This window comes from Chelonia mydas, chromosome 1 (genome assembly GCF_015237465.2).
Source record: "Chelonia mydas isolate rCheMyd1 chromosome 1, rCheMyd1.pri.v2, whole genome shotgun sequence".
In the NCBI taxonomy this organism is placed as follows: Eukaryota; Metazoa; Chordata; order Testudines; family Cheloniidae; genus Chelonia; species Chelonia mydas.
The window spans coordinates 321,803,758-321,818,165 of record NC_057849.1 but is presented as its reverse complement, the minus strand read 5'-3'; the positions used below and the strand labels follow the sequence as shown (position 1 = coordinate 321,818,165).

At 40.2% G+C, this 14,408-nt stretch overlaps 1 protein-coding gene across 5 annotated transcripts in view; it reads left to right on the top strand.

The window, feature by feature from the left end:
- KMT2E (lysine methyltransferase 2E (inactive)) overlaps window positions 1–14,408 on the top strand; it is a 61,025-nt gene that overhangs the window by 42,638 nt on the left and 3,979 nt on the right. For all 5 annotated transcript variants that reach the window (XM_037889178.2, XM_037889181.2, XM_037889180.2 and 2 more), the window contains 3 exons: window positions 93–659; window positions 6,381–6,679; window positions 14,274–14,362. In XM_037889178.2, coding sequence (XP_037745106.1) covers window positions 93–659; window positions 6,381–6,679; window positions 14,274–14,362 — 955 coding nt within the window. The remainder of the gene's footprint in view (window positions 1–92; window positions 660–6,380; window positions 6,680–14,273; window positions 14,363–14,408) is intronic.

Sequence of the window (14,408 nt, the reverse complement as noted above, 5' to 3'; positions counted from 1 at the left end):
ATTATATTACATGTAGTAGTATAAGAAGAAAAGTTATATTGTGAAAAAATAATATCTTCTATATGCCTTTTTTTTTCCCCTTCTCCATGCAGGGATATGACAGATCATCCACAATTCTAGCACTAAATTCTTTCAGAAATTCCAGTCTGACAGAAATGGGCCTGCAAGAAATAAAGACTATTGGATATTCTAGTCCAAGGAATAGGACCGATGTCACCAGGCAGTGCACTGGAGAAAAGGAATCTGTATCAGACCTTCAGTTGGGACTCGAAGTAATTGAGCAAAGTACACTGCATAAAAACTTGGAAGCCCCCTCACATGATAGGACTGATTCTAACAGCCAACTAGAAACTGCTCAGTGTGGTCGGGGTACAATTTATTCTACATGGGTAAAAAGCCCAGACAGGACAGGTGTAAATTTTTCAATGAATTCTAATTTGAGGGACTTGACACCTTCACATCAATTGGAAGTAGGAGGTGGATTCAGAATAAGTGAGTCAAAGTGCCTGATTCAAGATGATGCAAGAGGCATGTTTATGGAAGCATCTGTTTTTTGTACGTCAGAAGATGGAATTGCATCTGGCTTTGGAAGGACTGTCAATAACGACATCTTGATGGATGGAAATTGCACACCCCAGAATCCTCCACAAAAGAAAAAGGTTACAACTTTAAGCATCATTCATGATTTATTTTATATAGTCCAGTACATGCATAACTGTTATGAGAATAAATAACCACATTAATAAAAACAAATTTATTATTGATCAGTTTTTACAGGTATTACAATGCAGATATTACATTCATTATATGATTAACAGATTACCTTTTTAAAAAGGAACCTCTGATTTTCATACCTGAAAATCAATATACCTGCTTCTATCCCAAAATATCACAATACTATAGTTGAAGAGATTCTGTCAGCTTAAAAATCATATGTTGCAAACAAAGAAACTCATAGTACTAGTTTATTAAAAAAGATTGAAGTATAAAGAATATTTAAATGAAACAGTTACAGTACATTTAGGGTATGTATGGCTATAGGCCCATTTGTAACTGTCAGCCATTACCAGCACTAAAATCTCCTGCATAATGTCTTCAGTAGATGTTACTATGTTGAGTGGTACCCCTTCTCTCTCCTTACAGAATGGGGAACAGGAACACTGGGGATGATGGTGTCTCTCACCTGGCAATTTGCCAGAAGTTCTGCCCCCATAGTCATTAGCACTTCTAGATTTCCTCTTCCTTTTTTCAGACTTTTTGTGACAGTAATGAACAGGGTTTTCCCCCCCTTTTCTCTTTTTTTACCCCCTCCAACATGGCAGATCAGCTCAGGAAAAGGAAATTCAAGTCCAGGCTGTGCTCAGATTGAGAGATACATCTGCAGCTAGATACTGAAGGCGAGCTGTGTTGTTCTGACACTCATAGGCATGGTTGTTCCCAGTCATGTCACTGCAGCCCTTTTTCCTTCCAAGGCACCTTGAAGAAGGAGGAAAGGAACCTGATCTCAGCTGAAGCCAAACAGCTATAAACTCCTGCAACTACTCTGCCATTCATCCTCATCTGATGCTTAAGTGAGCCTCATTGTCTTTAAATCCAGGCATAGCCAGCTAGGCAACAAAGGGATTTCTCTACTCCATCCACAGTCCTAAAATCCGTGTTCAGCATACTTTAAAAGTTATAATTTCCTACCCCCTCCTCTCACTGATGAGGAATGTTCTCAAAAGTACTGTAGTGTAGGGTTTATGTCTACCATACCAGTTACTCATCTCCTGATGAGAGAGAAAATGTAGTTTCACACAAGAGAAATTTCCAAGAAAAGCAGACAAAATTGCAAACCTCCTCTCTCTCCCACCAAAGCTAAGAAATAAAAGGAGGGCTAAAAAGTCCAAAGAGCACAACAAGAAATCAAAGAAACATCAGATTTCTTTATTCTTCCTTCTGTATCAAAAAAGAGAGGAATTAGTAGAAACTGAGGAAGAGCATCCTGAGAGAAAATTGCAGGAAAATCTTTTCCTGTCCAATAAATTTGAAACCATGAGGAGAAAAGTAATTACCAAACTGGAATCGAGGCATCTAAGACCATTTTATAGAAGCATACTGATAGGGGTCAAGTTAAGTCCCTTACTTCTAAGATCAAATTAGTTATAGGTGTGTACTTGTTCAATATTATTGTGGCAGCCTAAGAGTTTCCAGACATGGGCAAGAGGCTCATTGTGCAGACTCCAAAATTTTACCAAATGCAGGAACCCAAGGATAGTACATACTGAGGTGGCATCAGCAAAAGATATGGTTTATCCCCTCCATAGGGGAACTTCTTCCCAAAGGAAAATTTAAAGAAACTAAGACAAGATCTCAAGTCTTAAAGCAGCCAGTTTACAGTGGTTTTATCCATGAGTACTTCATGATATAGTACAATGACCTCCAGACCACAGATTGCACCAGTCTAGAACATGAAAATCCTTAGATGTTTATCTGGTATCATCTTTAATGGCCATTGTTTCTGTGGATACAGTGCATTTTGTTGTGAAAGCTTTGGCCTTCAACACATTGCCAAATGCAATATTTAGCTATACCTTTGAACTGCAAATGACTATTCCAAATGTACAGGTTCTCTAATACCTACCTGAGTTATTGATTGCTTACATGGAGTATAGAGGTTAGGTGAGATTCTGGCCAATCCAGGAAATGACTTCTACATGGATGACGGAGCTTCTCATCTATCTACAATACTGCTGTCATGTTAGTCAATTGTATCACAACATGGGAGTTCAAGGCTTCCTTTTGAAAGGTCAAGAGAAAGGGCCTCAAATCTAGAAAAATGTATGCTTAATTTCAACTTCAACACCAGTTGAAAGAGAACTCTCAGACCAGAAGACTTGCATGAATTCTGAGGACGCTCTAGAGAGGATGGCTGGTCAGACTGCATCTTTGACATCAGAACTGATGGGATTACAGAATCCACGCTTTACTGTTCACAGATTGGGATATGCTTGTATTCCTTAGGCAGTAATCTCTGAATCTTCCTCATGTGTAGATGAGACTACACCTAAACAAAACACTCAGTTCCAAATAATGGAAACAGAGCCTAATAATGATGTGTATATATAGAAGGAGATCTTGATAAGTCTTTCCTTACTGGTATATATCTCTCTCCTCCCAAGTTGTTATATGTGCATCTCAGATCAGGGTTTGTCCACATATGAGTTATTCTGGAGTAATTTCGTATGTAGACACTTATTCCAAAATAAGTGTCCACATGTGGAGTTATTTCAGAACAACTATTCTGCTTTAAATTAAAACCATATCTTATTCTATAAGTTTCATGCTTAGACAAGCTCTCAGATCTTTAAATTCACGAGCATCTTCAGAGTAGAGAACTGCTTTGCTGAAGAAAGTCTGGATTAACATATTACCTAGGCAAAAGTACGTGTATGCTCGGGGGCCCTTGAGACTGGCTACTATCATTAAGAGAATGTTTGTGAAAGCTCTGGATGCAGATAGAAGACCAAGAGGCCGTGTATTGATAGCGTTTGTGACCGTAGGTGAACCTGAAGAAACAGCTACCACATTCTGGACTGATATATGAAATTACACTTTTGTTAGACATATGGCGGATTCAGTAGTTTGGGTGCGAGAGTGGGATTCACAAGGCCACACTTCAATTCCATGCTCCACCGCAGACTTCCTGTATGACTGTGGGCAACTCACGTAGTCTGTGCTTCAGTTCCCAATCTGATAAATGGGGATATGATTTCCCTAACACACAGGAGTGCTGTGAGGAGAAGCATGGTAAAGACTGAGACGCTCATATACTATGGTAATAGAGATGCTGCGACATTACAATAAACGGTAAGCATAGGGTCTCTGTCCAGAAAAGCAGTTTTCTTACACATGTTGTGATTCCATCAGCTCTAGAACATAATACATTTCTGACCTTTTCTTCCTGATGAAGAATATGGAGTATACCCTCAAGAACTGTTCTTGTTCTGGCACAAGTTATACTGCTCTTACGTCAAGGAACTGGGATCTCGACTGAAGAATCAAATATTGTTAAATGAAGTATGAAAATGAGAGACGGTGAAAAATTACTTTGGAAAGCAAATCAACTTTGGGGAAGACCACTGGCGCACTACCTACAGGAACCCTCTGGCTGTGGTGGAATTGTGCCATATGGGGAGAAAATACTAAGCTCAGTTATGGATAGAGAGAGGGTGAACAGATGTCCCGTTTTTAAAGGGACAGTCCCATTTTTTTGGGACTTTTACTTATATAGGGACCTCTCCCCCTTCCACCCCCATCCCGTTTTTTCACTGTTGCTACTGGTCACCCTAGATAGAGACCATTCCTTTTGTTATCATGCAGAGAACGTTGTTGATATCAAGCTCCTCTACTGCATAATTAGCTTCTTCAAAAGTTGAACCATGTCTGTTTAAAGGACTGCTTTAAGCAAAATGAGTATCTGAATTCCATTTACTTATTTTATGAGTGTGGGGGTTGGGGAGGGAGTGAGACAGAGGAAGACAAGGCATTTAATCTTGCCCTGTCTCACTCCTTCCCCAGGTAGAATGCATCTTCAGTCTTCATATCCTTTCTAATAGGAAAAGTTTGAGGCCCTCACCATTGGAACAGTTTGCAAGTCAACTAAATGCTGAGGCTATCCATCTTTTTCAAAATAAAGTGACCTGAATTCCCTTGGATGGGTCCCTTATCATATCACTGGTCACAGTCTTTTCTAATTTCCCACCATTTCTCTTAATTTACAAAACAGTAAATACATGAAGGATAAGGCAACACTTAGGCTATGTCTACCCTATAGTGTATGTTGCTCACCAAGCAACATAAGTTACACCAACATAAGCACCAGTATGGACAGAGGTATGTCAGTGGAAGAGCTTCTGCTGCCAACATAGCTGCTGCCACTTGCGGAGGTGGTTTTATTATGCTGATGGGAGAACGCTCTCCCATTGGCATAGAGCGTCTTCACCAGACGCAGTGGAGCTGCACCACTGCAGTGCTCTATATGTAGACAAGCCCTAATTCTATTTGTCAGACTTAATGGAGATGTTCATAGTTCAACCACTTCCTCCTTTCTCATAATGACTTAAGTGGGAGCTGTTGGTACTCAACATTTTTTAAAATCAGTTGTGCCCAAAAATGGATTCAGGATACTAATTTTAAGCCTCTATTTTTTAAAAAATCTTGGTCATTGGGTGTGTGTGTGTGTGTATGCAGTTGGTCAGAATCTCAACAGTTGTAAATCTGTGTAGCTTCAGTAATTTTTTTTTTTTTAGGGGCACTATGCCAATTTATAGCAGCTGAGAATTTGCCCCAGTATCTCATGCATTTTCTGTTGTGGCACTTCTGTTCCCTGGGTTTGGGGTTTATGAAGATAAGGCTCAGCACAGGTTGCCAGTAATAGACATGAAAGCATAAAGGGGTTAAATCTAACTTGCACAGAAGGCTGATTTCTTAATGAATAAAAATACTGTCCAGGCCTGAATATCAGTATTTCAGCTTTTTGTTTCAAACCCAAAGGTGTACGCTGAGAGCAGCTTTGCACCGATTTTCCTCCTGGAGAGAAGGAAGCATAAAAAACACAGCCTGTTTAAAAATTTATATTTTAAGGAGACTTCCGAAAGTTACAAATATATATAAAACCTTTAACATTAAGATATATAATGTACATCATGTTCTTCAGTAATGAAATGAAACCAGTTTTGACAAATAATGTTGTGTATGCTGAATCTCTACCTTTATTATTATATACTATTTATATAATAAAGGGTTAATTGAAAACAAAAATGCATGAATTGGAAATAATTCAGATTGTAATTATTTAAAAGAAAAAGTTATGGAAATCAAATACGGATGTCACAAATCTTTCCGTATATCAGAACAAACCATCAGCCTGCTGTTCTGTTTTGTTTTAAATGCAAATGCATCGGCGTAAAACCAGAAAAATAAAATAGTTTAAAATGGCCACCACTATCATATGGTAGCTTGAAGTCCCAGTATTTACAATGCAGTCCCCAACAGCGCAGCTTCTGCATAGTGGGACCTTCTCACACTCGCTGCCCCAGATCCATTCTCTGCCTTTTCCTAGGTAAGAAATACATGCTTCTTCTGCCTGTACTCCTGTTTCTATTCACCAGATACCAAAGTAAATCATTTTGTAAATCTCCAGAAAAAGAGTATCATTAGCCCTACTAACTTACTTACCTCTTACATTTTAGAGACAATTTAAGTGGTATATCCATTTGAAGTTATTTAAAGAGAACTGCTCTGTAGATTTTTATTTCAATTTAATTTTATCAGCAATCAGAAGTTAACTCTGTGTAAAGAAAAATGAGTAAACTTTTCCTCTTATATTTTTTCCATAGGTGTCTTTATTAGAATACCGAAAGAGACAACGAGAAGCTAGAAAAAGTGGTTCCAAGACCGAGAGCTTTTCTCTGGTTACCGTATCTCCTCATGCTGCTGGTGGAGGAAGTATAAGCAGTAACAATGGTGCTAATGATGGGTATAACAGTGGTGAAAACGGGGAGCAAATTGATAACACTGCTAACCTACCTTTACCATTGCCAGCTACTGTTTATAATACAACTCCAGAAGAAGCTGGCAACAACTGTCCAACTAAAGAAGCTTCTTCCAGTGAGAAGAATGAACCAGAAGTTCAATGGTAAGCCATTTAGCACAGGTTGCAAGTTCAGAAAATGTATTTGCGTAGCCAAATAGACAATTGGAGAAGCAATCTGCTACATTTTCACTCTAAATTTGTAGAGTGTCTAGGAAATATTACATAGCATCAGTTTATTTTATTAACAGATATGGGGGTATTTTATAGAATCTAATTTTGTCAAACTTGTATTTTGATTTTTTTTTTATTTTGTCAGTGTGCTATGGTGGGATGACTTAAGAGCTAAGGCAATGGGATACCATTTATAAATACATAAATTATACATTTGAACAGAATACCTAATCTACATTTACTTCATAAAAAATAAGTTTTGGCCAGAAGCCTTTCTTTCAAGTGACTGAACAAATATTTTAGTTCCGTTTTCCTTACAATCACAGAGAATAGATTCCTCAGGGAAGTGATTGGAATATGTATACGCGCTCGGTCCTGTCACTTAAAGTTTTCACGTGGATTATTCAGCACTTAAATGTTTTAAAATGCTGTATGGTGAAGAGGTGTGTTAGTAAATAGTCCTATTTAGCCAGGGTGAAACAAATCAATATTTCTTGTTTCTGTGGATTATAAAAGCCTAGATAGGATGGCAGGAGGAAAGGTCAAGATTGTAACTTTCCACATAAAATAGAGTATTTTTTAACTACACTTTTTGGAAAGAACAGCATCCCATCTACATTAGGGTTCCCAATGTTGCTAGCACAGGTAAAGGTGATCTGGTGTTAGCAACAATGGAGAATTTTCGTCACATTTCCCTACTGTAGAGAAGTTCCCCCAAAGCTTCAGCTCACCCTGGGCTGAGAAGCTGAGCAGGAAGAGCTGCCCCTGTTGAGCAGCAGAATTCTCACAGCTGGACTTCACAAAACTTTAGGCAGGTTTTTAATGGAGTACTTAAAAAAAAATTAACTTTGCAATGGGGGATCATGCAGAAATTAGTGTATTAGGATGTAAAGGGAGGCACCTGAAGAACAGCAAAGATAAAGCAATCAACCAGCAAACCAGAAGATACAGGGGGAATGGAAAATTCCTTACCAATAATTTCCTTTCTGCTAGTCCCACAATTCTGGGGTGCCCTCCTCTCTCTACAGCTCAGGGAGGCGGATCGATATTTTGGCACCCTCTGGTCTGGCCCTGCCCCCTCTGCTCCTGCTTGCTGCCAGATGAGTTATTCCCAAACTATAAAACTTACATAACATCATTAATAAATATTCCAGAGATAACGAAATAAATATATACATTAGACCAAGGAAGATGGTCATATGGTAACCATTCCACTTAATATCTGACCCTTGACTACTGAACCATCCAGGGTGGGTAAAATAATGGGAGCTGCTGATAGCAGAAAGGAAATTATTGGTAAGAAATTTTCCATTCTGTAGCCCAGCATCTCCCACTGAAGTAGCAAGCAATGAACAGAAGTGGGGAGGGTTATAAAAAAAAAAAGTTTGGTAGGAAAGAAGTACCATCCTTTTTGTGAGGTCACTCAAAAGTCTCTTGATTTCCAAGCCACTGCATGGAGCACCTTCCTGCCAAAGAAGGCCTCTGCAGAAAATAGTTGGTCCACCTTGTAGTGCTTGCTTAATGAAGGTACTAGCTATAGACCATGTGGCTCTTTCACTGATTTCCAGTGGACATGTTCACTTGTTGCAATCATGAGGTTGCTAAGGCTCTCATGGAGCGTGCCCTTACTCCTTCTGACACAGGAACCAGTGATGATTTGTAGGCTTCCACAATACATAGTTTAAGCCACCTCATGATGAAGGACTTGGAAGCGCTGAGTCCCTGGCATTTTGGGTGGAAGGGCACAAATAGGGAGCCTGATCTTCGTGTGGAGTCATAGAATCATAGAATATCAGGGTTGGAAGGGACCCCAGAAGGTCATCTAGTCCAACCCCCTGCTCGAAGCAGGACCAATTCCCAGTTAAATCATCCCAGCCAGGGCTTTGTCAAGCCTGACCTTAAAAACCTCTAAGGAAGGAGATTCTACCACCTCCCTAGGTAACGCATTCCAGTGTTTCACCACCCTCTTAGTGAAAAAGTTTTTCCTAATATCCAATCTAAACCTCCCCCATTGCAACTTGAGTCTGTGTGCTTGAGAGATTTTCGACACTCTTCTGACACCTAAGGTGTGCCACGTCTTTTCATTTGGATCTTTTCATTTGGATCTTGTGGTTTTGGGCAGAACGAAGAAAGTGTAACCTCTTGGGAAGCACGGAAGGAGGAATTTACTTAGGAGAAGAAGGGATTCTGGTGTCCTGAACATCACCTTGTCCTCATGTACCATGCAGTAAGGCTCCTGTATAGATAAGGCTGGCAGCTCCGACGTTCTCCTGGTGGTTGTGACAACTACTAAGAAACAAGTTGCAATAGATAGATAAAAGGCCGTCTCTAACCTCAAACGCTCAAAAAGATGGCTTGTCAGGGGAGTCAGAACTTGCGAAAGGTCCCATTTTGGAAAAAGTGGCCTGAGCACACGTTTGGCGAACCAGACTGCTCAATCTGCCAGGGAGTCTGAGGCTTCTGCAAATAGCACACTACTAAGAGCAGACACCTGAGGCACAGTGGTACTCGGTTGAAGAGGGGCTGAACATCTGACCAATGAGATTGAAAACCTCCTGATTCAGACACCAGTCGGAGTTGTTGACCCTGCACCTGCTGACCCAGTCTGCCTGCTGGTTCAGGTCCCCTTTAATGTGGAGTGCTCTGAGAGAAAGGAGGAACTGTTCCACCCGTCTCATTATTTCCATTGCTTCCATTTATAGTTCCCTTGTGGTTGTTTAAATATGCGATTATAGTAGTGTTGTCTGATTGAACCAGGATGTGGTTCACCCTTAGGTTGAGCAGGAACCGTAGCAGAGCTAGCTTGACTGCTCTCAGCTCTAGGTTTATGCTATGAGCCATTTCTTCCTTGCTTCAGGTTCCCTGGGGTGTCTCGGTCTCTAAGTGAGCTCCCCAATCCTCCAGAGTGATCTCAACTGCAAGGACTAAAGGATCTGGAAGGCAGATGGCCACACCTTTGCAGACATTGCTTTGGGCTGACCACCATTGTAAGGAGTTGATCACCTGTGTTAGAACGTGTACATGATCTCTCGTGTTCTGTAGAGTGGTTCTACACCTTTAGTATGAAGACTTCTGATGCATGATTGTGACCATGGAGTGATCCCTATCCAGGACACCAGGAGTCCTAGGAGTTGAAAATATAGTATCTGCAACTCTAGAGCAAGAAAATTAATTCCTGGATGGAACCAGATAACTTTTCTTGTCCCTGATGATGAAGCTATGGGCCTTAAGGAGATTCATTGTCTGGGACGTGGCCCTGTGCACTGCTTACTGCACTGGAGTTCTGGTCAGGATGTCATCCCGGAAGGGGGAAAAGGGGAGTGCCCGTCAACCTGAGTCTCACTATCACCACCACCACCATTTTTGTAAAAACCCTGGGGTGCGAGAACAGGCCCAATGGGAGTGTTTGGTACCAGTGATGTTTCCTGCCACAGACAAACCTCAGAAGACTGCAGTGACGCTTTATGTGGGGATATGCTCCTGCTAGATCTACTGAAGTTAAGAATTCCCCCTAGGACAGGGATAGGGTCTCCATCCAAAACTTATTTTCTTATCCACTTGTTTTGAGCCTTCTGAAATGGAGAATAGCTCTGATTCCACCCCCCTTGCACTTCTGTATAATGACAAAGATGGAGTAAGAACCAAGAGCACCCTTCTTGTGTGGGAACACTTTCTGTCGCTTCCATATGCAGATGAGATAGTTAGTTTGTTCTGGATCAGATTGTTTTACGTAGTCATTGAACTGGGTGAGTGGCTGAAGAATGGATGTGGTAGAACAATATTTTCAGATTCTGATTAGTTGTACATTTTAGTATGTTAGAAAATGGTGAATGATATTGGTTATTTACTAGATAATTAACTTTTTGCTCTTAGTGTCAAGCTGTATTAGGATTGTAACTGGAATTTAATTAAACACACAAAACAACATATCAAATTTATTTTTATTAAACAAAACACCTTTAAATGGTTTGGGTACATCAACGTCATTGTTTTTCCATGAGCTGGAGAGTAAGTTTCCATAATGTATGGAATCCTAAATATTCATAATCTGAGAACTAAGCTTATCTGAGCTCAGGTAAAGAAGCTATAAAATAGGAATATGAAACCGTTCAGGTGAGCTCAGTGGATGATTCTGATGAAATACATGATGGTGTGTCTGAGAGTCAGAGGTCGGGTCCCAACGCCTGTGATGACTTTGCTAGTCTCTTGTACCTAGTAGCACAGCCTCTGGGTCCCCCCAAGGGTCAAGCCCTTAATGCAGCTCATGGCCTTTTATGCCATATTTATAAAGCTTGACCTCAAAAGTCAGACTTTTCACCCCAGATTCATTCTTTATATAGAAAAAAGTTAAGTCAAAGTTTTTGATAGCCTCATGGAGTCAGTATATTTTTATTTAAATGTTTTAAGAGATTATAACAAGTTTAGGCCTTAACATATTTTGTTTTAAATTCATATTTCATTTAAAACAGGTTTATTTTTAAAAAGAAAAACGTATTATTTAAATAAATTTAAAAAAATCACTAATTTTTATCCACCCTGGTCAGAGCCATAGGTGGCACCTGGGTAATGAGCTGGAAGCCATGGCTTAGGCTGAGAACCTTATTGAATCCATTGAGGCATCAGCTATAAATGCTTTTGCTTGGGAGACTCTTTAAATTGGAGCCAAACTCAGGGTGATCTCTGTCCTTAAGGGCTTTGAGATCTTTCAGCCAGGAAGGAGATGATGTTGCAAATTAGGTAGCTGCCAGGGACACTCTGTGACAGAAAAGGCTTCAAAGCCCATCTTTCTATCCATGGATTCCTTAGGATAGAATTCCCCCACTAGGGAGGATGCTATAGTGCATCATCCTTTGGTAACTCAGCAGTAGAGCCCTTTGGTTCTTGAACATTATAGAGCCTGAGGTTACTCTTTTTAACATGCTTGTTCCATTAATTCTTCATCACTTCCTTGAAGGAGGAGTGAAGGGCTGTTGAAGCCTTGGGAGGATTTTGAGAGGTGAGGTTTGTGCTCAGGAGTCTGCTCAGGTTTCAGATTCAGACAGTGCACCTTCCTCAGAGGGGAAGGAGGAGGAGGCAAAGAACTTTATCTTGTGGATTTTTTGTGCTTTCTCTTTTTTTATTTTTTAATCTTTTTAGTTTCTGCTGCAGCTTTGGTGAGGCCTTTTGTAGCTTGCCTTCCTTAGGGCCTGGAGCGCGAGAGGTCTGTCTCAGAATCCTCCCCCACTGGGTCCCATTCCTTGGAAGGGGGAATTTTTTGTCAGATTCCAAAAAAATTGGCTCGGGAAGGAGTGTTCTGCATGATCCCCTGAGTTGAGTGGGCAGAGTTCTTTGCTTTTGGAGCTTCTTCCTGCTCTGCGCTGGGGTTTCTGGTCCATTGTTTCCCTGTTGGAGTTGCAGCTGCCTTGCTTGGTAAAGGACCTCACTTGCCTGTCCAACTTGTAGCTCTGGGACCTAACGCAATTACGGACAGAAGTCTGGGTGCAACTCACCATCCACCTGAGAAGCCTACCTTACATATAGAACACTACTTAAATTTGACAGAGTGCTTTCTTGGCTGCTGAGACTGTAGTGGAGGCTCAGGGAAGGTTAACTGCACCAGGGAGCAGAAGGAAGAATGACCAGGAGGGAGAACACTACCTAAAAAAACTGGACAGAAAAGTTAAAATAGAATGAGTGGGAGTAAAAGAAAGTGCTATTGTCTGCTGCTGTTGAGGCAGAGTCTGGCAGCAAGCAGGAACAGGGGGAGTGTTACCAGATCATGTGGTGCTAAAACACGAATCCACCTCCAAGAGCTGCAGAGATAGAAGAGCAGCCCAGAAATCCAGAACTGTGGGAGACGCTGGGCTGCAGAAATAAAGAGTGATGCGGGGGGGGAAGAGAAAACAGGATAGAAAGAAGTACTAGTCTGAACACTGGATGCTGCTTAATTTTTTCCCCATTAAGCATTATTAGAGACCTTTAAGGATATTTTCAGGACTACCAACCAGGCCTACAGGTTACCATACAAACCTAGCAAGGCAGACAAATACTGCTGGGTGATGAAAAAACACGGCTGACTCCAGAGTTCAGATCAGGTTTATTTCAGAATAGGTACAAAGTGCCACACCCTAGTGATCAGTTGAGGTATGTTTGGTCAATGATCTTGCTGAGTATATACAGACAAGTTTTTGCCTTTGTTTGTGTATAGTCTTAAGTCTGCGTACACCCTTCTATGCCCAAGATGACACCCTGCTGTCTATCAACACCCCTCTTTGATTCATTACATAATAATGATTAACAATATTTATGACCAAATGTAAGATTCCACAATACACTTAATCAATACTATCAATCTTAAATATTTGACAAGGACTTTCTTGGTTTATCCTGATTATAGTTGGTGGGGACATTGTGACCCCTCATTGTTAATTCATCCTTGTTCTGCACTCAAATATCAGGGACGTTTCAAGAAAAGAAATTAGGGATACTTAGTAAGCCAAAAATGTTGTTTTGCACTCCTTCCCAGAAAATGATTATTCAAAAGTTTGATGAACCATACTAAACTATGTATAAATTTATATTGATTATGCATTTGCTCATATGTATTACTAACTAGTATGTGAGATCTCCCTCTCTCTCTCTCTCTCTCTCACATACTAGTTAGTAATACATATGAGCAAATGCATAATCAATATAAATTGATTATATATATGATCCATTAAATACACTTAGGCCCTTTCATGTGGTAAGTTACTTAATGATTGACTCACCTCCTTACAAGACTTAAGAAACCAAATGTTTTTCAGAAGCCAACAAGACTACTGTAGAGTAATCCTGTAGATTCACTGATAACTAATCAAAACATTTTAGAATGCAGAGGAAGAGTTCCAGTGTTGTCCATTTCCCCTACCAATGCTTGGCACTGCTCTCAACTCTAGCTCATATGGCTTGGACTCTGCCCAAAAAAATCTGTGCTCATGTAGCACCTTCCAGAACTGCTTTACAAATGACAATGAACTAGTCATTACATCACCCTGTGTGATATTATCTTCTCTATTTTACCAATGGATAAACTGAATGACAGAGAACTAGGCCTGAATTTTCAGAAATGTCCACCAACGTTGGGTGCCCAATTTATGTCAGTGACAGAGCATCCTTCCCTTTCTCATCCATGTAGTTTCTACAGTAAGAAAAAAGATCCTGATCTCTAATCTCTTCATATTAACAGGAATTCTGTTAGTGCTAACTTCCTTTTCTGTTCAGATAACATGTTGCAGAAATTGTTGAACTTATTCCATATTTGAAGTGAGAATCTATTAAAATGAACAGCCTAATTAACTGATTACATGTTTGTCGATAGGAGCATTCTTTGTCTTTTGTGTATACTGTCTATACAAGAACAAGTGAGTGAGTATGCTACACAGTATTCTTGCCCAAACAGCTGCTCTCTCACCCTATGTTTGAGTTTAAATTATATACATCCTGACATGTGAAATGTAGAATTAGATCTCTTTAATGTAAAGAATATTTTGTTTGTTTTTTAAAGGACTGCTTCAACTTCAGTGGAACAAGTGAGGGAGCGAAGTTATCAAAGAGCTTTACTTCTCAGTGATCATAGGAAAGACAAGGACAGTGGTAAGTTGGCTTACTATCAGTCCAGAAAATGGATTCATTGAACTAA